This window comes from Ovis aries, chromosome X (assembly GCF_016772045.2).
Source record: "Ovis aries strain OAR_USU_Benz2616 breed Rambouillet chromosome X, ARS-UI_Ramb_v3.0, whole genome shotgun sequence".
Lineage (NCBI taxonomy): Eukaryota > Metazoa > Chordata > Mammalia > Artiodactyla > Bovidae > Ovis > Ovis aries.
Window position 1 is genome coordinate 18173410 of NC_056080.1, and position 23112 is coordinate 18196521.

Genomic DNA, 23112 nt, shown 5'->3' on the forward strand with positions numbered 1-23112 from the left:
TGGAAAAGCACAATTTCAGTCCTCACCCCAGACCTGCTGCTTCAGAAATTCTGGAGGTGTGGCCCAGCTCTCTGGGGCACAATCAATTTGGGGGAGCTGCTGGATTAGAGCGTTAGTCTAGTGAGCTTCCTGCCTCTTAAACAGAGTCTGATTGTATCATTAACACCTTGAAGGCATGTCGACCTCATCTGAACCTGAACCATTAAGACAGCTGCACCTATAACACCCATGAATGTATTTATCTAAAACACCATTTGGGGCTTGGCAGTCCCATAAATTCATTTTTTATGTCTAAGGCAGTAACATTTACTTGCTCTCAAAACTACCTGTTTTGCACTGAAAAAGGAGTTCCTGGTATATTTTCCGCAACTAAAAGAATATATTTGTGCTTGCTCTTATATTAATCATAATCACATATGTATGATAGAGCCTCTCTCAACCTTTGGATTTCCAAACTAGATTAGTAGTCTGTCTACATTATCCTCATAAGGAAATCTGAAGCTGGAAAAAAAAAATAAGTGAAATCCCTAGAAGGAACTGCAGTATTTATTTCTGACTAGAGCATGTTCAGAACATTCCAGTTATTAGAAGAATGACTAAAGGAATTGGAGGGCTGCCAGACTCAGCAAATACAAACACAGGATGCCCAGTTACATTTGAATTTCGTATAAATAACCAATATTGCATGGGACATACTAAAGACAAAAAATTGTTCATTGTTTATCTGAAATTCAAATATAACTGGGCGTTCCTGTATTTTCTCTGACAACTCTAGGATGGAGAGCACTGACCACTGGGAAGGTTGGGGTGGGGCAATTATCCTCAAATACTTAAAAGACTGTTAGGAGAAAAGTGGGCTAAAATCAATATAGACCCAGACACTAGAACCAATGGGTAAAAATGACAGGAAGAGCATATCTGGCTCGACAGAAGACAGATACTTTTAACTACAGGAATACAAGCAGAGCTGTGCTGAAGGAGTCAAGATTTGGGAGTGTCTGTTGAGTGGTCAGGCTAAAACATAAAGCCTCTCTGACTTGAAGGCCTATGAATCTCGACACTGCTTGAATTGCCATTTTCTAAAACCTTCCTGACTCCTCAACTATGCAGATGGATCCAAGTATACATGGATAAGCCCTTGGCTCTTCATGCAGGTGAGAAACAAATGGCAGGAAAGTATCTTCTTCCACTGAGGAGTTCTGAATTGAACTTGTGCCCACCCTACTGGTAGAACACAATGAAACCTATCTGGGTGCATTTTTTTTCCTAATGTGCTATTAAAAAAGCTATTAAGATTATATAAGAATTTTTCAAAAGTGGCTCAATGATCATAAAACCATTCACTGCTTTCAAACATAAAACAGATAAACAAAGAAAACTCACCCTTTGTCCGGCTGTCCATTTCTGGTTTTGACGAGTCTGGAGTTGCTGCAGTTGGAGGTAACTTCTTGCCAATAGTCTGAGGGGGGAAAAAGATGATTTTTACTTATCAAGATGATTCTCTGCATTAAACAAAGGAATAAAAACATCAAGATCATGATGGCGAAAATCTCACAACTCATCCCCCAAACCACACACTTACGTTTTGGTACTGTTCTAGGTAATGGCTGCCTGTCTTCGATTAGGTCTGAACCACAGGGACAAGTAAGTGGGAAAACCAGCTCAAAAGGGTTTATCCTTGTAGGCAAGCCATATCTCTTATTGCCATTCTTCCTCGGCTCTTATTAAAAGGTTGATTACTTTCAGCAGAGAAAACAGGTACATTTCCCCTCATTTTATGAGAAGTTGGCTCAATCTATGGCCCAGAGCAGGTGCTTAAAAGTGTCCGCATGCAGCGTGGAAGAAAAGCAGGAAGAGGGAGAGCACAAAAGGACAGAAAAAAGGGAGGAATGGAGGGATAGAGGGACAGAAGAACAGACTGATGAGGGACAGGTGGAAGGACAGGCAGAAGCCACAGTCCACAACAAACGTGCCTTGTTGCGTCTCCTTCTAGTCATCTACAAGCCAACCTGTGGTGAGAGGAAGTATGCTTGTGTCCTCCAAGGTAGGTCTGTCTGCCCTGAAGGTGGACCAAGCAGGGCCAACAGCTCCCTTCCTCCTCACCAGCTTTTAAACCCTCCAGGGTTTTGGGTAAGGCCAATGCTGCAGACCCAAGGCACCTGCTTAGCAATTTTTAAAAAAATACATGAGTTTGAGGTCGTTTCATCTCTTCATTCATAGCTAATTCTATTGTCATTCATTATTTCTGGACCCTCCACAGGGAAGAATGGATATTGTCTCTGACTAAAGATAGTCCCCCAAACACAGGCAACTCAGTGACTCAAAGCCACAAAGAAGAAAAACAAGAGTCCCAAAGGTGAGGTCGGGCCCCTCTCTGCTCCTCCACTGTCATATATGTGTGCTGGGGATTAATGCCCAAGGAAAATGGCCCCTGACGCAGGGAAACAGCTGTCAGATCCAAGTAGCCGCATGCGGCAACCTCTCCAGCAATGAGGGCTTTTCCCAGGGAGAAGTCCAGCCACTGGGAAAACCAAGCATATCTGCCCCTTGAACACATGAAGGGGAGTAAACCGCACGATTCAAACACCGCCCTGTGGCCTGCTTCTTCAGATACAACTGGTTCACCACAGTTTTTCATTCAAAAAATCTCCTCATGCTTCAAATGCTGAAACTAACATTAAATATGAATATATCACAGAAAGAGGGTAAGATAAATCTAATCCTCAGCCCTTCATGAATTTTTAAAAACATTTGTGACAGAAAGCCTTTAAATTTTACACGGTGACATTTTTATTTAGTGCCACAGGGCTTTCTATATTGGATAAAAAATGAAACCCCAAATATTATGCCACTCCTCAACCACCGCTAAGTACTCAAACTAATAACATGGTGTGATTCTGACAAAACGTCAAGGAGGAAAAAAGCTGGTTGTTATTTGGCCATAAGGTCACATTTGATGAAAAACTATCCTTAGAATTATCTTGAAAAGTCAGGAAGTGACAATAAAAATAGAGGCTCTCAGAGTGTTAGCCGCATTCCTGCTCACACTTCCAACAGAATCTCTCTCCCTTTCTCTGGTTTTCCCTTTTGGGGACCAGAATAAATCAACACTATTGTCAACAAATTAGGAAGAAGAAAACAAAAACAATGAATCCTTGAGTTACTGCTGACAGTAGAGAGAGAAAATTAGGAAAACAGAGCAGTAAACACAATGTCCAATCCTGACTTGGCTTCCACTCCTGAAAAAATCAGACATCCAATGGTTTGGACCTTAAGCCAGGTGCCTTCCTTTAGAGAAGCCTTCACAGGTTGTGTATTTTTATGACTCCCCCTTATTTGGTAATGAAAAGAATTTTTGCCCTCTAGCTCTAATGTCTTGGTTTACCAGTGATATCCCAGTTTACCAAGTTAAGAGACATCAAGAAAGGCCACCAGTTAAATACACCTACTTCTGAACAGAAAGACATAAGAAAGCAAAGATTACTCTATTTTTTTCTTTGTATTTCAGAAAATACAGCACACTGGCCTCTGCATGGATCCCAGAATTGGGGTGGTGGTGAAGCCGATGTGGCTGTCATCTTCTGGGGGGTGCTATATCTTAAGTTCTTTCTTCTTCCTCATATGGGCCCTGACTAAAGGTCAAGAGGAATGCCAGCTCCTCCCCAATCAGCCTGGTCTTCCAGGAACCTCTCTTTTCTCTAGGACCCAGACCTAGAGAAGTTTGCCTCCCAGACCCGTGGCACCAGCCTCATCTGTGAACTGTGTCAGGAAGGCCAATTCCCAGGCCTCGCCCAGCCTTTCTCAATCATAAAGCTGGGGGATGGTGCCCGGAAGTCTCTGTCTGAACACACCCTCCAGGGCATCATGATGTACATTCAAGTGTAACAACCAGCAACCTCGATGTAAAAGGATTCTATTAGCACTAACCAATTACCTGTTCCTAGGATTAACAGCTTGGGTGTTTAGTCTCAAACCTAGACAAATTATAAGACATCTTTCTTGCTCTTCTTCTCTACCTCCTTCCACCAAATGCCTTCCTCTTCTCCAGTCTTATTGGCATAAGAACTTGTTATTGCTACTAAATGAGTCACTTCAGAGAAGACATGAAGTTTAACAGAGCAGACAAGGTGACAATATCACTGAGGGTGGGGGCTAGGGGAGCATAGGTGGCCACGAGACCCTTCACCAAAGGAGGACTGAAAGGTTGAATGAACGGATAGCAGATGAATGAACGGATAGTAAGATGGCTTTGAACCAAAAGCGGAAGACTGTATCTAGCCTCCCTGGGCTCAGAGTGCCTTGAAGGCCAGGTGTGTAGATCCCCATGACTGCACCAACCTTCAGAGAAGGCCAAGCCCTGCTGCTCTTCAGTGGCATTTGGGGTGGGAGGTTTCTTCACTGGACAAGACTCTCAAGGGGAGTTAGCAACCCTCGCTCCTGCCCAATAATAGCCTAGAGTGCTCCTTCATCACTGTGTCCACCCCAAACACCCTACACCTTTTCCAAATACCCCATCTGAGAACCTCTGTCCCTTACCCTTCTTCTAAATACAAGAAGAAAGACAAAAGGTAGTGAAATACTTCTTTCTCACCAGACTTCTAGCTTCCCCTACCTCTGAAAACATCTGGACTAAACATGAATGGAAACCCTAGATTTTAAAGGGCACACATTATGAGAGCAATGCCCAGCTCCAGTGCACACAAGGGTCCTATATAACTGAAGGTCAGCCATCATGTGGGCTTATGTGGACGGAAAAACCGGGGAATCGTATCCATACATCTCTCATCCACTTGGCAGGCGGTAGTGGATGTGGAAGAGCATCTGGGATCTCTTGTTTTGGCCTCCTCAGCCGAGTTCAGAGTTCCTGCCCTCCTGGGTATCGCAAAGAAGACGGTTTATCCTGGGCAAGTACGGGCCTGACACTTCGGGGCTGTGCTGATGCTGCTCAGGACGCAGCTCTTCCATCTTCTAAGAGATCTGCAAATGGGCCCACTTTATCAAGTGCTTTCCAAAGGAGGGGGGCTTCCCTTGTGGTTCAGCTGGTAAAGAATCCGCCTGCAATGCAGGAGACCTGGGTTCGATCCCTGGGTTGGGAAGATTCCCTGGAGAAGGGAAAGGCTACCCACTCCAGTATTCTGGCCTAGAGAATTCCATGGACTGTACAGTCCATGGGGTTGCAAAGAGTCGGACACGATTGAGCGACTTTCACTTTCCAAAGAAGGAACTCCCATGCTCTGCTCCATAGCTCAGCCCACGTGCCCTCCTCTATTCTGTGCTGCGGCTAAAGACTTCCTAGGATCCACATCAACATGACTCTGGTCTGACTGCCCCCAACCCAGAGGCCACTGCTGGTCTGGGAGTGGATGTAAGTCTGGAGCTGACGTGTATAGAGGGGGAAGCTCTACAGATGGTGACTATCTTCAACACACAGTCATCACCAAGTTGGTGTCAACTTCTGTCACTCCTGTCACATCTTAAACTCCAATTAAAGCCTGATTTTTAAAAATAAGTAATTCAAAAAATTCTGTCCTTTGAATAGTTAATATCAGAAGTCCCTCACATGTGAGCTCTCTTAACAAAAGTATTAACCACAGTTTTGGGGGAGTTTTGTGAACAGTAGGAGCATCATATACACTTCCAGCTCAGCAAGATTTTGGTAACAGAGCATCAGGACAGATAACTCACATATGATTTCAGTTAGCGAAGTTCTTTTCTTTTCTTTTCTGTGCCAAAATGAAGAAACTAATGCTTGTAGGAAACTCAATCACTGGACTGGACTCAAGTGGAATCCGGTTCCCTAATGACTAATAATATCTGTTTCTCTTTGCAACTGCTGGAGCCTGAGACCAGGACCCCGCTCAAACCAAGCACAAAAATCACTCCTCTGACTTTATTCTAATTCAGATGCAAGCTCCTTTGAGTGCAAAAAAGTTTCCAGTTATAGGACAATGCTAAGGAGAAGAAAGTTTCAGTTTCACCTCTGGAAGTCTCTTTTCCAGCACGATCACAGAAAACTGAAATCACAAAGGCAACCAGGTTGGCGGGGCAAGGGGAGGAGGGAGAGAGCTCTGCACGTCCTAGCAGTTGGTGAAGCCCCACTGTGGGGAGACTAGGCTTTCTGGCGGCTATTCTAGGAAAGGGTGATCTTTTGAGGAGCTAAATGGAGACATCATTCAAGTGTTTACACAAAGCCAAACACAGGGATGACGTTTCAAAAAGCTGGTGAGATACAAGATCAAGGATGGATCTCTGAAGGCATAAATTTTACTACACTAGTATCTGACAGCACTTTCCCTTTATGTTCAGTACAGATTTATTAAACATCCAAAACACATGAAGCCGTGAAGCAGATGAAAAGGCAAGAGGATGCTGAACGTCCCTGCAAGCACTGAATCAGCACTTCCCTGGGTTCTCCAGAGTGGTGTGTTGAGGGGTGCCCACCCATTCAGCATGGTCATCCCAAGTCCTGGTCAAGATACAGGTCATGGGAGATCACAATGAGAAGAGAGACAAAACAGTGTCTGTATATGACCATATCCACAACCTTTCAGCTTTCCTTTCCCACCATAACTCAGAGAGATATACAAACTGCTATGTAAACTCACTGTTACCTTTTTTATTTATTCTTACAGGCTCCTTTCATGAACATCTACGACTGATGATACGATGAAGTCTTCTCAGTGCTCAGCAAGGAGAGGCAGGAGCGGGGCAGAAGCTACTGTCTGAGCCAGAAGAGAGCTAGTACAAAAGAATGTCCACACAGCGGAGCATCTGTGCACTTTTAATGGAAGATTTTTTTTTTTTTTAACTTGCTGGGAAATTTACATTAACAATTGTCAATACACCCACCTTTGACTGGCTCAGCTTAAATGACTTGATCTCAACAGAAGATATGCCAGAATAAAATACAACTCAAAATTCTAAAAATCAAATGCAGAGTGCAGTAGGAAAAAATATATTTGGACCTCCATCCTAGGGACAGAGGTTACTTTCGAAATACCTCACATACCGCTGTGTTAATTCTAACATCTCCAAAGGGACATGCTTCATGTGAATCTCTTTCAAACTTGGCTATAAGAGAAGATAAAATGTAAAAAGTAATCTTCTGATTATAATGTTGGGCTTAAGACTTACAATTATTCACATAATGTGTATTTCCCTGGCTGTCTTGAAAAGTTAGTGATAAGTCAAGTTACATGAAACCTCCCAGCCCAACCAGAGCTAAAGACCTTGTCAGATTCACAGCTGCTTTAGAAGTATTTGAAGTTTAACTGCTTTTCTCCTTCTTTCTTTTCAGAAACAGTGCCCTCCTTGAGAGCAAAACCTAGATGTTAATTATTCTCTTATCTTCACAAAGTAAAGAACCAGGAAGTGTTCACTGAATGGAGCCAGAAATTTGGGGATGACATCTCCTCCCCCTTTGCCCTACCATTAGCATCCTACCACATCACAAGAGCTACATGAAAGGAGCTGTCCTCCTTGACAATCCAGACCCCTCTTGGAGTCCTGGTGTTTGTCACTGTCACATATCAGCTCTTCTAGCCTGGTTTCTGATAACAGCAGATTGTATTCTTGGCCCTCTATGGCTCCTGTCTCACTCCCTTGTTCTCATGCACATGACTCCAATCTCCTATTAATTATTGGTTGCCATAAAGAAGAACCCAATGTCAGCCAGGTTTCTGGTGGACCTCTCTCTGCCTGTTTCTTCCAAATACTCTTCCTAGCTTGCTCCCTCACATTGTCTCAAGTTCCTATTTATTATGATCAAAGGACTCTCACTTGGAGGGGTCACTATCACTCATGTATGTGTACACACACACACCCCATTCTCTTGTTCTGAAATAATTTTCCAAAACATGTTGCCAAGATGTTCCACCATCACACCAACTAACCACCTCAACACCTAATGTCACAATCTGGTAAATGTGGGAAACACAGAATACTTGGGCTCGAAGAAGTCCTGTAGTTACAGTTTACTTTTATCCTTAACATTATTTCGGAGTTTTCTAAACTTATCTGAACACACCCCCACTTCTTTGATACCTGTCGACACATCGCAAGAATGAGCAAGCTATGGAAGAGCTGGGTGAGAGCATTATCACCTCTGCTTCCCAAATTCTCTTGCCTCATCCTCTCTGTCTAGACTCACAACTTGGAACCCACTCTTGACTCTCTTACTGTACCTTTCTATATCAAACCCACCACCCAGTTCCTGCTTTCAGATTCATCCCTTCCTCTTTGAGCCCAGCCTATGGACTTAGCTTCTGTCACAGGGACTATTTTGAAAGTTTTCTAGACAACGGTCCTATTCCCCAATTCAAGTCGCTTCTTTGGATCTCCTGTAGACTCATATTTTAATCACTCTCCACCATCACCCCTTACTATATCTACTTAAAAACACTCAGAATATATACTGTTTCTCAATGGTTATTCATGTAATTTCCCAAAGTCCTGAAGAAAGTTGAGGGTTTACTTCTAATCACTGCAACGTGCTAGATCTCTCCATGGCTGGCATCTTTCTCTTGTGCTCTTAGACAAAGAGCAAACTTTCTCTGACTGTAAGACACCTAATCCCATCTTAGATGCTTCCATTAGATCTTCCAGGGTTTACTCTGTCAACCTGTCCAATAGAAACATTAGTATCTATCCTTTTACTGAATGTGCTTATATGAAGTCTGTTTTATATTTGTATGTTAAACACACATACTCTCTCTCTCTCTGAGACACATGTGTGCATCAGCAGGAAAAATGTACCTGAGAATATGAGCCAAATTCTAGAATTTATCATGCACTTTAACTTCTGCCAGAATCTGATCATTTGGTTCATTTGTTTGCTTTCTGAATACCTCAGGAGACCATGCCCTAAAAAAACTGGAAAGAACCATCCAATACATGCATTAATGGGATGGGTTGGATTTTCTCTTTGTCAAAGCAAAATAACTTTCTGAAGGTGTAGTAGAAGCTTCCACTTGTGCTGGAGAAATGCAGTGCTAATGAATGAATCAAAACCTACTTAAGTACTCAATAAGGTGGAGGATGTACATTCAGACAACATTAAAAGCGTAGAAGGCAGCTCTCCAAACGTCTGACAGCATATGAAAATGCTGTTTCTATTTTACCCCCACTTTTCCCGAGAGAGGAGCCTGCATGCTATTTTGTTGTAGGACATCTTATTCAAAGAGGATAAATAAGCCAAAGTAAATTTCCATTTCACATACTACTTTGGCAAAACAGTTTGCCATTATGCTTTCAAAAGACTCTTTTCTACTGTTAGGACACATAAAAGGGAATCTCATGCCTTTCTTCTACCAGAGGATTTGTATTATCTTTTGATTAATAATACCTTCCTTTTAGATGCATTTAGAGAATTTAAGATGTAGAAAGATGGTAGGGCAGCAGGGAATATCACAGGGCCAGTTTCAGTTATGTTTATCCAGGGCTTTAACAAGAAACTGCCTACACATACATGGAGCAAGTCCTAATTTTCTAATAAAGCAGCTGTATGAATTCAATGAGCATACAAGATCCTTCCCAGCTCTACAGTATTTTGACTTATTCGGTCCCAACATAGTCTAGGCTATTCCCCTTACCTGGGATAGAATCTTTTCCTCTAGTATATCTGAATTCCATCTCAACTCTAATGTGCAACTAAAGTCCAGCTAGCTAAATGTATTCTACTGACATGCAGCTGACATGTGATCATGACATTTTTATGTGTATGAGATACTTGAGGGCAAAGTATTATTCAGTATTCCTTTCTACCTTTAAAGTGTTTCAATACTCTTCCTTCATTCACCCCTCCCTTCCTTTCTTTCACTCACTCACGTGTTCATTTACTCAGCATTCTTTTCTAGAAATACCATCATGAGTGAACATTTGACTTTGACCACTATTACAGGGACATTAGGGGCTTACCAGGTAGTGAAGTGGTAAAGAACCTGTTTGCCAATGCTGGAGACACAAGAGACGTGGGTTTGATCTCTGGGTTGGGAAGATCCCATGGAGGAGGAAATGGCAACCCACTCCAGTATTCTCATCTGGAGAATTCCATGGACAATGGAGCCTGGTGGATTACTGCCCATGGGGCTGCAAATAGTTGGACAGGACTGGGCAACAGAGCACAACAACACAACCATAAGCCACAATCCATGCTGGAACCTGGGTATACAAAAATCAGATAGGCCAAGTCCTGGATCTTTAATGAGTTCAAAGCTTAGCAGTGGAGACATACTAATTAACCAAGAACCACAGTGCAAAGGGATAAACTGACAATAAAAGTATATATAAAAGAGAAAAAAAGAGCCATTAACAATTCTACATGGGAAAACAAGTCTCAGAGCAGTGATGCTGGAGTTAAATTCTGAAAGATGAGTAGGAATTTGCACAGTAGAAAATGGTAGAAAAAGCATTAGGGCTAAAGAAGAGAAGGAGTGAAGGCAAGAAAGTAAGCAAGGAATGGGGGCTTCACAGCACAGAATGGGGCTGACAAAGCGGGGATCCTGCAGGTAGGGTGAAGGGAGGGGGAGATGCCTGGACCAGGAGGTCAGCAAGATAAATGGGGCCAATGTTACAGTCTGTGCTTTATCTTAAAGGCAACTGGGAGTAAGCAGACGTATGGTCTGATCACATTTGTGACTTTAAGACCAGTGATCTGGTGGCACTGGGAGGAATGAAGAAGAAAGAGCATATGAAAGTCAAGGAGATCTTTAGGAGGTTGACACAATGATCCAACTGAGGCAGTGAAACTAAGGATGCAGAAGAAAGGTTGGAGAAACACACAGACTGACAACACGTTCATACTCCACAGTCATGATGGGGATAAATCAGTGGCTGAATTGGTGTGTATACAGATGGGAAAACACCTAAACTCTGTTATGTTCTAAAGTCAACATATGTATTCGACAGAGGTGTTGAGTGCCAATGGTGTACGAAGAACGTTAAATTCAGACCCTCCCTAGAGAGGCAAAAAAGCTGGAAGCAGAGGCTTAGAGGAGCATGGTGGAAAATCTATCCCAATAAGAAGAACCACAGTGGATGTGTTTCTCAAGTCTCTGATGCTGGTGTGGTGACATCAGTAAAAAAATAGTAGGCCTGTGACAGTTTTGAACAGTTAGCTTACTGTTAAAACATCAATCCACTTACCATTTGAAAAGATTAAAAAAAAAACATAAAAATACATAAGCTCTTGACACATATGAAAAAGCATCTTTCTAATCTAACAAATTTCAAGTAAACAGTTTAGTCAAGTATGTCTCCAAAAATGCCTTAAGATAGAGACAAAAATGGGAAATTTCTTTCCTCCAAAAGAAACTTCCAGACAAGCTTTTCTGTCCTTCAGAGGAAGGAAAGGAAATGAAACAGTTTCAGTCAGAATAAGTTAATAAGCTACGCTAAGCTTGTTAATAAGCTATGAAGTCCATAATAAATGACAAAGCAGGCTGAGCTGGTTTAGAAAGCTGACCTATATTTTGGGGCATCATCATGAAAACTGTGACTGACTGATACCTGATTTTCAGTGTCACCAATAAGGTCTCACTATATATTTCAGGACATGCTTTTAATTTCTCAGACAGTTCCTTAACAACATTTGGAAGCTTCTGCAATGTATTTATATTGCTGGCATAAAGATCTAATAACCAATCAGTATGAGCATTGCTGGTTTCCTTATAACTCTGACATGCTAGAAGCAGCTTGCTTCTGTTCTAAAAGTGATATTAGTCATATTTTGTACACGTAAAATTTTTTAATTGTGTATTTTTCGAATCAAAATGTAATGTCCTCTATTCTAGGTATTCTGGGTCTTAAAATCACGGCAAGAATATTCACACAAATGTGAATCTATAAACATGTAGCTTCTTGTTTCTTCTCTGTAAGCTGTTGGAGTACTCATTTTAGTTTTATATATTTCTAAAATAAACATTTCAAAATCCCCACCCCCACCCCATCAAAGAAAAGAAAGAAAAGAGGTAATACTTGGAGCAATGTTTTGTTGCTTGGTTTTCAAGTAAAACTGCTACTTACAAAGCTAGGGCATACAATGAAAGATTATCCAGCCTTAAAAAAAAAAAAAAAAGGGAAATTCTGACATATGGTACAGCATGGATGAACTTTGAAGACATTACATTAAGTGAAAGAAGCCAATCACAAAAGGATACATACTAGACGATTCCTCTCATACGAGACAGCTAAAATAGTAGAAATCACAGAGACACAAAAGCAGCATGGTGACCTCCAGGGGCTGGGGCAGGAAGAATGGAGGCTTGTTGGGTGCAGAGTTTTGGTTTCGCAAGGTGAAAGGAGGTCTGGAGACAGACAGATGATGGTGATAGCTGTGTAAAAATGTGAATGTACTTAATGTCACTGAACTGTACGCTTAACAATGGTTAAAATGGTAAGTTTTATGTTATGTATATTTTATCACAATTTTTAAAAAGGCTAGGGTATACTGCTCTTTCCCTACCAGCCTCTCTCTATGTAGGAATACTGACTAGAATGGCAAAAAAAAAAAAAAAAATTGCTCATGAGGCTCTGATATCCCGCTATTTAATATTCAATCACAAAATCATTAGGGGTGCAGACAGCATGTAGTGAGGTGAGTTACAGAACAAACCCATCTTTATCCAGAAACTCACCTCAGTCTTCCAGTAAAGACTCTTTCCACTTCTCTGAAAGATAACCAACTGTCTCCATAAAGACAATCTCTAAATCTGGCTAATGTAAATATTACTAGCTCTGGCTTAAATCCTGTAGGACTCATTCTTTATGTTCATCAGCTGCTCCACAGATTCCCAGAGAATAACACTTACTCCTTTGTGGAATCAACTAGGCTCCCCGATTTTACAGAAGAACAGAAGAGAAAACGGCATCAAAGCTTAAAGACTCAATGACACTACCTTTATATTTTATTAGAAAGAACGAGTTCACAGCACATACTTATGCAAAACTGGGACTTTTAAGCACATCCAGAGGCCAGGTCCACATTGCTTACGTCTTCTAGATGTAGAGCTGAATTCTTAGAAAGGTGATCCCAAGGTGCTCCAAGAATGAAGGGCCTCAAAAAGAGATCCAATTAAACTCAGAGCAGTTTAATGACTAGTTATTAAGACATTTAACAATGAGGGGTGAATCCAAATTCCGTGCCTTCCATAAAAATATCCTAGATGCCAACTGTTGGAATCCTCTCTCACTTCTTCCTGTTCCTACTGAACTTGCTTTGAATCTCTAGAACAGCATTCACTACTCTCTGCCTTGTAATTATGGCCACTGATGTATGTATCTGTTTAACAGACTGAGACTATAAGCAAGACAGGAAGGCAAGGGCTGTATTGTGGTAATCTTTGTATTCTGTGATGTGTCTTGCACACTGAAGGTACGAAATATTCATGATTTACTTCAGTCAACAATAAATTCAACATCCATCCAAAACATTTAGGTTTTGGGGCTTCTCTGGCAATCCAGTGGTTAAGACTCCATGCTTCTAATTCAGGGAGTGTACATTCAATCCATGGTCAGGGAACTAAGATTCCACATGCTGGGCAGCATGGCCAAAATTTTTTTAAAAATATTAACAATAAAAAAATTTAGATTTATGGGGAAGTCCTGTGTAAGATGCACTTTCTAGGTGCAAGGGATGTAAGAATGGAACAAATCAACCTGTTTTCCCTTTCATGACAGCATCTGGTGGTTAAGAGTGAATCAGTATTAATAGGAATCCCCTCTAAGATCAGACTTACCAACTATGTGATCCTGGGCAACTTACTTAACCTCAGTTGCTTTGTCTGAAATGGAGATAATAGGTATCTTATAGATTTTCTAGGAAGACTAAATGGAAAAATGTATGTAAAGTATATAACCATTATTACTGTTATTGAATTTTACCAAATAAAAAAATCAATCATCATAATGCCTCTTCATGAATCTAGTTACAAAGGAAGACTGTTTCAATTACAACAGCTTTGAAAAACAGCAGGTTAACTGTCCCACTCCTCTGCTTGAGGACTGGAGAGCATGAACAGCTTATAGAAGATAGTCACACAGCAGAGACAGGTTCAGAGGAAAGCGATCATTCTGAGAACAGATCAAGGAAGAAAGACAACAGCCATCACCATACAGTCACTGCCTATAAGGAAAGGCAGACAGAACAAACAGGAGAAGCCACAAGGACCAGAGCCGACAAACCACAGAGCATTCAGGTCAGTAAGGCTTCGGTAAGGTGGTGCCCAACAGTGAGTGGCCAGAAGCCCCTCAAGTTCGAGCCCATGCCAACTGCTTCTGGCTGCTCCCAACTGTTATCTACTGTTAACGATGGAAAAACAACAAGGCATGTGTCTGGGGAAAACGGCCTGTTGTCAGAGAACAGAAAGCCTTTTATTGCGCATTTTGATACTCAGGAGTAAACACACCACCACTGAAAATCACCCCAAGCCATCTTTCACAAAGCTTGGCAACCATTCAATAATGGATGAAGAAATCTGAAATTGCCAGGCCAAACTGATACTCCTACCAAGGCAGTGAAGAAACAGTGGCTGAATGAGACCATAAACTCATGTGGTAGAGATTTCCAAATATGCTAGTGGATATTGCTGACAGATACTTCGACCTGAAAAGATGGATTCACAGGCCTCTTCCTGGAAGGGGCCAGGCTTTACTGCCAAATGCTGCTCTTAAAGGCTTCTTTCAATACCAGGAAGGAAGGGACAAATGGTATTCAGTTTGGATCCTATAGGTAGTACATTAAATTCAGCAAACCTCTGTGGAATGCCTACTGCTACACAGCCCATCCCACAAGGCAAAACGGCTTTCCTGTTATTTTTATCTCTGTTTTCAAGACAGTGTTGTGTTTTTAGCGATAATATGGGAGATTTAAACACAATATTGACAAGGATCAATGCAACCATCCAATTCCAGATCTCCCAGATCTTCTAGTAACTATAGCCTCAAAGCTGAACATTCCACGGCCTTCCAGAGAGATGTCTACTGAAAGTTTGCAATGACATGGGAAATCATATATAATACTGAGTGGAAAAGATACACAATTATGTGTGTGAAAAAAAATTATGCATGTGGTATGATCTCAACCAGTTAAAAATGCATGGCAAAAGGAGTGAAAGCAAATACAAAATAATGTCAACAGTGTGGACCCCAGGGTGATTAAATTATAATGCTTTTTACTTTTATATTTTTAAAATTATTTTTTCAATTGAAGGATAATTGCTTTATAGAATTGTGTTGGTTTCTGACACATATCAACATGAACCAGTATACATGTCTCCTCTCCCTCTAGAACCTCCCTCCCACCTTCCTCCTCATCCCACTCCTCTAGGTTGTTACAGAGCCCTGGTTTGAGATCCCTGAGTCATACGGGAAATTCCCATTGGCTATATATTTTTATACTATCCAGTGTTTCTACAAACCAGTGATTACTTTTAGAGTAAAAGTTTTCAGAAAATAGCACACACTAACATAGGTAGAAAGAATGGCCTACCTTTCACATTATTGATGTCTTTCTTAAGGTCTGACTTGATTTGCAAACACATCCTAACTAGAAATCACATGCAGCTTCCATTAGTGTGTCATTATGTTTCCTTTTCCAAGTCATTAGTAAGGATGCTAAGAACAGATGTAAAATGAGTCATGATGGTAACTCACAAGACACCACCCATACAGAGCATCCCCGGCCATTTATCATCACACTTCACTTATAGTTATCCATCAGTTCACATCCTCAGCGACTAAGTGGATGATATAAAGTCATTTTCAATTAATGTTGTTTCACAAAAAGCATCAAGTCATTTTATCAAATGTTTTCAAAGTAAAAAATATATTTCTTGCTCCTCTAATTAAACCTATGAATTCCTATTTATACACGGGAAAGGGACTGAAAAGAGTTGAATTAACTGTGTAACTGCTTTTAACGTATGATTCCTTATCAAGTTCTCACTTCCCAGTATTTGAAGAAGCACTGGTTTAAGGGGTGTGACCTATTTGCACAGGGTCCACAGCTTAATTGTTCTCAGTTTTCTATCAGTTCTTCATAAGCAAAAACTCATTTTAAACACAAACCAAAGTAATTATTTAAAATAGTTTCTCAAATGGTAGAAAAACAAAATGTGACGGAACTCTGGTTCCCCAGATTTTGAGGTTTGGTTGTTTTCCCCCTGTTCTTAGAACTACAGACTTAAGTATATCAAACCCTTAAAATCACAGATTTCACAGCTGTCTTCTTTTCTCAACTATTTGCCAACTGTCTCCACTAAATGTGAGCATACTTTGATTTTGCTACCTTTCAAAAACCAAGCCTGACTTTTTTAAAAATGAGATTCATGTTTGGGGTGTGGACAGATGGAATAAATATAGTTTTAAGAGAAACCTTTTTGTAGAAAAATTTCTGGTCTCTTAGAGCAAAACTTCAATTTACTCTACGCTTGGCTGCCATTTTTATTCATTCATTCATTCAAACTGTAGTGTCACAGCACGTGTAAGGAGGAAAAACAGTTCTCTTAAGTCTACGAACAAAGCTAGTAGAGGTGATGGAATTCCAGTTGAGCTATTTCAAATCCTAAAAGATGATGCTGTGAAAGTGTTGCACTCAATACACCAGCAAGTTTGGAAAACTCAGCAGTGGCCATAGGACTGGAAGAGGTCAGCTTTCATTCCAATCCCAAAGAAAGGTAATGCCAAAGGATGTTCAAACTATTGCACATTTGCACTCATCTCACACACTAGTAAAGTAATGCTCAAAATCCTCCAAGCCAGGCCTCAACAGTACATGAACAGTGAACTTCCAGATGTTCAAGCTGGATTTAAAAAAGACAGAGGAACCAGAGATCAAAATGTCAACATTCGCTGGATCATCGAAAAGCAAGAGTTCCAGAAAAACATCTATTTCTGCTTGACTACGTCAAAGCCTTTGACTGTGTGGATCACAGCAAACTGCAGGAAATTCTTCAAGAGATGGGAATACCAGTCCACCTGACCTGCTTCCTGAGAAATCTGTATGCAGGTCAAGAAGCAACAGTTAGAACTGGACATGGAAAAAGACACTGGTTCCAAATTTGGAAAGGAGTACGTCAAGGTTTTATATTGTCACCCTGCTTATTTAACTTATATGCAGAGTACATGATGTGACATGCCAGGTTGAATGAAGCACAGCTGGAATCAAGACTGCTGGTAGAAATATCAATAACTTCAGATATGCAAATGACACCACCCTTATGGCAGAAAGCAAACTAAAGAGCCTCTTGAAAGTGAAAGACGAGAGTGAAAAAGTTGGCTTAAAGCTCAACATTCAGAAAACGAAGATCATGGCATCTGGTCCCATCACTTCATGGCAAAGAGATAGGGAAACAGTGGAAACAGTGTCAGACTTTATTTTTCTGGGCTCCAAAATCACTGCAGATGGTGATTGCAGCCATGAAATTAAAAGACGCTTACTCCTTGGAAGGAAAGTTATGACCAACCTAGATAGCATATTCAAAAGCAGAGACATTACTTTGCCAACAAAGGTCCATCTAGTCAAAGCTGTGGTTTTTCTTGTAGTCATGTATGGATGTGAGAGTTGGACTATAAAGAAAGCTGAGCACCGAAGAATTGATGCTTTTGAACTGCGGTGTTGGAGAAGACTCTTGAGAGTCGGACTGCAAGAAGATCCAATCAGTCCATCCTTATAGGAGATCAGTCCTGGGTATTCACTGGAAGGACTGATGCTGAAGCTGAAATTCCTGTACTTTGGCCACCTGATGCGAAGAACTGACTCCTTAGAAAAGACCCTGAGGCTGGGAAAGAGTGAAGGAGGGAGGAGAAGGGATGACAGAGGATGAGGTGGTTGGACAGCATCACCGACTCAATGGACATGAGTTTGAGCAAGCTCCAAGAGCTGGTGATGAACAGGGAAGCCTGGTGTGCTGCGGTTCATGGGATCACAGAGTCAGACATGACTGAGTCACTGAACTGACTGACTGGCTGCAAGCAACAGAGAAGGAACAGCCAGGCAGGGAGGCCTTTGGAAGGCCAGCTGCCAGAAGCTAGATAACGACTCTAATAGTGCCAGAACTCCTGTACCTGAAGCCACTGGCATCCCTGCACACTTGGCGCTGCCAGGGTCCCTGCCATCCAAGCAGCTATGCTACCTCCATGCTTGATCCTCACTAGGACAGAGCTGCCAGAGGGTAGAAAAAACTTTAACAGTGCCATATCTCCTGTGCCCATGGTCACCAGCTCCACTGAGTACCTGGTGCTGCCAGGGCCCCTGTGATCTGAGCAGCTGCAATACCTCCACACCTGGTCCTCACTAGGGCAGACCCAAGTCCTCGAGGGCAGCCTCAGGAGCAAACTCCTGTGGATGACCCACATGCAGAAGTGGAGATAAAAACACAATTGAACTCTAGGGGCAGTGTGGCAAAGAAGGAGGATCAAAACCTTTTCCACCAGCTGGACAAGATGCAGATTAAATCCACATGATCAACTAGGCAGACTCTGTGTCCATGGAATATACAAAAGGACAATGAAAGTTTCCACAAAAGAAAATGCCTTCTCGCTCTGGCAGCTGGGGACACTGGAGGCAAGAACATGCAGCGAATAGGGCCAGATTAGAGTCTAGTTGTCCTGACAGCAGGTCCAGAGACCAGCCTTCTAGGGAGGCAGAGGCGGACTATGACTCACAGAGAAGGAAAGGAGGCTGGCAGCTGAGATCCAAAAAAGACATTTATTATTCTTCTGATATTTTGACTTGTTCTGTTTTTCTTTTTTCTCTGTCACTGTTGATTTTATTACTATTATTATTAACTCTATCTAACCTTTTGAGAACTTTTTAAAAACTCATACTTTTTATTCCCTTTATATACCTCTCTTATCTATTTCTACATTAGCTTTCCGTAGTTCTATGGGGTTTTTTCTTTTTAAAATTATTTTTCTTACTGTCCTTTCCCTGCTGTAGTTATTCTTTACTATATACAAACCTTTTTAATATACTCCTACTTAAATTTGTTTTTCTATTTTTTCCTTTTCTTTCTTTATTTAACCATGTTTGTTACTTTGTTTTGTTTTGTTTCCTTTATTCCCCCAGTTGGCACTCTGCTTTGGTATTGTATCCCAGTTTGAGTTTTAGTTAGTTTTGTTTATAATTGGTCAACATCATTTTTGGTTTCCTTCACTCACCATGTCACTCTTGTACTCTCTTTTTTCTTTGTACTGTTTTGGTTTTTCTTGTGTGTGTGTATATGTTCCTTTGATTTTGGTATTACTTGTCTGATTTTGTATTTACCATTTGTCTGGAGTTTGTTTTTTGATTATAGTTTCTTTTTTTTTATTTTTGTATGTTTGCTTTAATCCCTTTAATGCCATAACAAACAGGTTGTGGAATCTCGGTTACCTGGTCAGAGATCAGGCCTGAGCCACTGGAATGGGAGCACCGAGTCCAGGACACTAGACTTTCAGAGAACTTCTGATCCTCAGTCAGTTCAGTTCAGTTCAGTCGCTCAGTCATGTCCGACTCTTTGCGACCCCATGAACTGCAGCACGCCAGGCCTCCCTGTCAATCACCAACTCCTGGAGTTCACCCAAACTCATGTCCATCAAGTCGGTGATGCCATCCAGCCATTTCATCCTCTGTCGTCCCCTTCTCCTCCTGCCCTCAATCCCTCCCAGCATCAGAGTCTTTTCCAATGAGTCAACTCTTCGCATGAGGTGGCCAAAGTACTGGAGCTTCAGCTTTAGCATCAGTCCTTCCAAAGAAATCCCAGGACTGATCTCCTTTAGAATGAACTGGTTGGATCTCCTTGAAGTCCAAGGGACTCTCAAGGGTCTTCTCCAACACCACAGTTCAAAAGCATCAATTCTTTGGCCCTCAGCTTTCTTCACAGTCCGCCTCTCACATCCATACATGACCACTGGAAAAACCACAGCCTTGACTAGATGGACCTTTGTTGGCAAAGTAATGTCTCTGCTTTTGAATATGCTATCTAGGTTGGTCATAACTTTCCTTCCAAGGAGTAAGCGTCTTTTAATTTTGTGGCTGCAGTCACCATCTGCAGTGATTCTGAAGCCCCCAAAAATAAAGTCTGACACTGTTTCCACTGTTTCTCCATCTCTTTGCCATGCAGTGATGGGACCAGATGCCATGATCTTCGTTTTCTGAATGTTGAGCTTTAAGCCAACTTTTTCACTCTCCTCTTTCACTTTCATCAAGAGGCTTTTAGTTCCTCTTCACTTTCTGCCCTAAGGGTGGTGTCATCTGCATATCTGAGGTTATTGATATTTCTCCCAGCAATCTTGATTCCAGCTTGTGCTTCTTCCAGCCCAGTGTTTCTCATGATGTACTCTGCATAGAAGTTAAATAAGCAGGGGGACAATATACAGCCTTGACGTACTCCTTTTCCTATTTGGAACCAGTCTGTTGTTCCATGTCCAGTTCTAACTGTTGCTTCCTGACCTGTATATAGGTTTCTCAAGAGGCAGGTCAGGTGCTCTGGTATTCCCATCTCTTTCGGAATTTTCCACAGTTTATTGTGATCCACACAGTCAAAGGCTTTGGCATAGTCAATAAAGCAGAAATAGATCTTTTTCTAGGTTGTATTAATTTGTGAGAACTCCCACTAAGGCCTCCACCTGTATCCAAGACCAGGCATCACCCAACTGCTGGCAGCACCCAGTGCAGGATGCCTCAACCAAACAACAAGCAAGATAAAAACACAAACCCAATCATCAGCAGATAGGCTTCCCACAGACACCTCAAAATATAGTGCCTCATACAGTACTGCCCACCAGAGAGGGGAAAAAAACTTGCCTCCTCCTACGAGAATGCAGACACAAGTCCCTCCCAACATGAAACCGACACAAATCATTGGATCAACCTCACCCACCAAGGGCAAAAATCAAAAGGAAGACGTAATATGACCCTAAAGCCTGGGAAAAGGAGACCTCAAACACAGTAAGTTAGAAAAAAATGAAAAGACAGAGAAATTTTGTGCAAATGAAGGAACAAGGTAAAAACTCACAAAACCCAATAAATGAAGAGAAAACAGGCAAATTACCTGAAAAACAATTCAGAGTAATGATAGTAAAGATGATTCAAAACCTCAAAAATATAATGGAGAAAATGCAAGAATCAATTAACACCTTTAACAAGACCTAGAAGAAATAAAGAATAAACAAACGGAGACAAACAACACGATTACTGATACTAAAAACACTCAGGAAGGAATCAATAGCAAAGTAACTGAGACAGAAGAATGGATACATGATCCGGAAAATAAGATTGGTGAAAATAACTGCTGAAGAGAAGAATAAAGGAAAAAGAATGAAAAGAAATCAGGATAGTCTCAGAGAACTCTTGGAAATTAAACACACCAACATTCAAATTATACAGGTCCCAGAAGAAGAACAGAAAAAGCAAGTGTATAAGAACATTTTTGAAGAGATCATAGTTGAAAACTTCCCTAACCTGGGAAAAGAAATAGTCAATCAAGTCCAAGAAGCACAGAGAGTCCAATACAGGATAAAGCCAAAGAAAAACATGCCAAGACACATACTAATCAAATGAACAAAGATTAAACACAAAGAAAGAATACTAAAAGCAGCAAGGGAAAAGCAACAAGTAACACAGAGGAGAAAGCCCATATGATTAACAGTTGATCTTTCAGCAGAAACGCTGCAGGCCAGAAGGGAATGGCAGGACATATTTAAAGTCCTGAAAGGGAAAAATCTACAACCAAGATTACTCTACCCAGAAAGAATCTCATTCAGAACTGACGGAGGAATCAAAAGCTTTACAGACAAGTAAAAGTTAAGAGAATTTAGCACCAGCAAACCAGCTATACAGCAAGTGTTGAAGGGATTTCTATAGGCAGGAAACACAAGAGAAGGAAAAGACCTACAAAAACAAACCCAAAACAATTAAGAAAATGCTAATAGGAACACATATATCAATAATTACTTTAAATGTAAATTGATTAAATGGTCCAACCAAAAGACACAGACTGGCTGAATGGATACAAAAATAAGACCTATATATATGCTGTCTATAAGAGAACTCACTTCAGACCCAGAGACACATATGGAATGAAGGTGAGAGGATGGAAAAAGATATTCCATGCAAATGGAAATCAAAAGTAAGCCAAAGTAGCAATTCTTATATCAGACAAAATAGACCTTAAGATAAAGAATATTACATGAGATAAGGAAGGACACTACATAATATTCAAGGGATCAATCCAAGAAGAAAATATAACAATCTTAAATATCTATGCATCCAACGTAAGAGCACCTCAATACATAACGCCAACACTAACAGACATAAAAGGGGGAATTCACAGTAACACAGTAATAGTAGGGGACGTAAACATCCCACTAACACCAATGGACAGATCATCAAAAAACAAAATTGATAAGGAAACAGAAGCCTTAAATGACACATTAGACCAGATAAACCTAATCGACACCTTCAGGACTTTCCATCGAAATGCAGAAAAATACACTTTCTTCTCTAGTGTACCTGGAACATTCTCCAAGATAGACCACATCTGCCATTGTGTCACAAATCAAGCCTCATTAAATATAAGAAAATTGAAATCACATCAAGCATCTTTTCTGACCACAATGCCATGAGACTAGATATCAACTACAAGAAAAAAACTGTAAAAAAAAAACAAACACAAACATATAGAGATTAAACAATACATTTCTAAATAACCAATAGGTTACTGAAGAAATAAAAAGGGAAATCAAAAAATTCCTAGAAACAAATGACAATGAAAACACAGTGACTCAAAGCTTATGGGATATAGCAAAAGCAGTTTTAGGAGGGAAGTTTATAGCAATACAATCTTACCTCAAGAAACAAGAAAAACACTGAATAGACAATCTAACTTTACACCTAAAACAAATGGAAAAAGAACAAAACCCCCCAAAGTTAGTAGAAGGAAAGAAATTGTAAAGATCAGAGCAGAAATAAATGAAAAAGAAATGCAGGAAACAATAATAAAGATAAATAAAACTAAAAGTTGGTTCTTTGAGAAGATAAAATTGACAAACTGTTAGCCAGATTCATCAAGAAAAAAAAGGAGAGGAATCAAAGCAACAAAATTATAAATGAAAAGGAGAGGTTACAACAAACAA

The 23112-nt window shown here is 40.8% G+C and overlaps 1 protein-coding gene across 13 annotated transcripts in view; it reads right to left on the reverse strand.

Annotated features, from left to right (window-relative positions):
- Positions 1–23112, reverse strand: part of SH3KBP1 (SH3 domain containing kinase binding protein 1) — a 332004-nt gene that overhangs the window by 97254 nt on the left and 211638 nt on the right. For all 13 annotated transcript variants that reach the window (XM_060407724.1, XM_027963245.3, XM_060407720.1 and 10 more), the window contains one exon: positions 1384–1459. In XM_060407724.1, coding sequence (XP_060263707.1) covers positions 1384–1459 — 76 coding nt within the window. The remainder of the gene's footprint in view (positions 1–1383; positions 1460–23112) is intronic.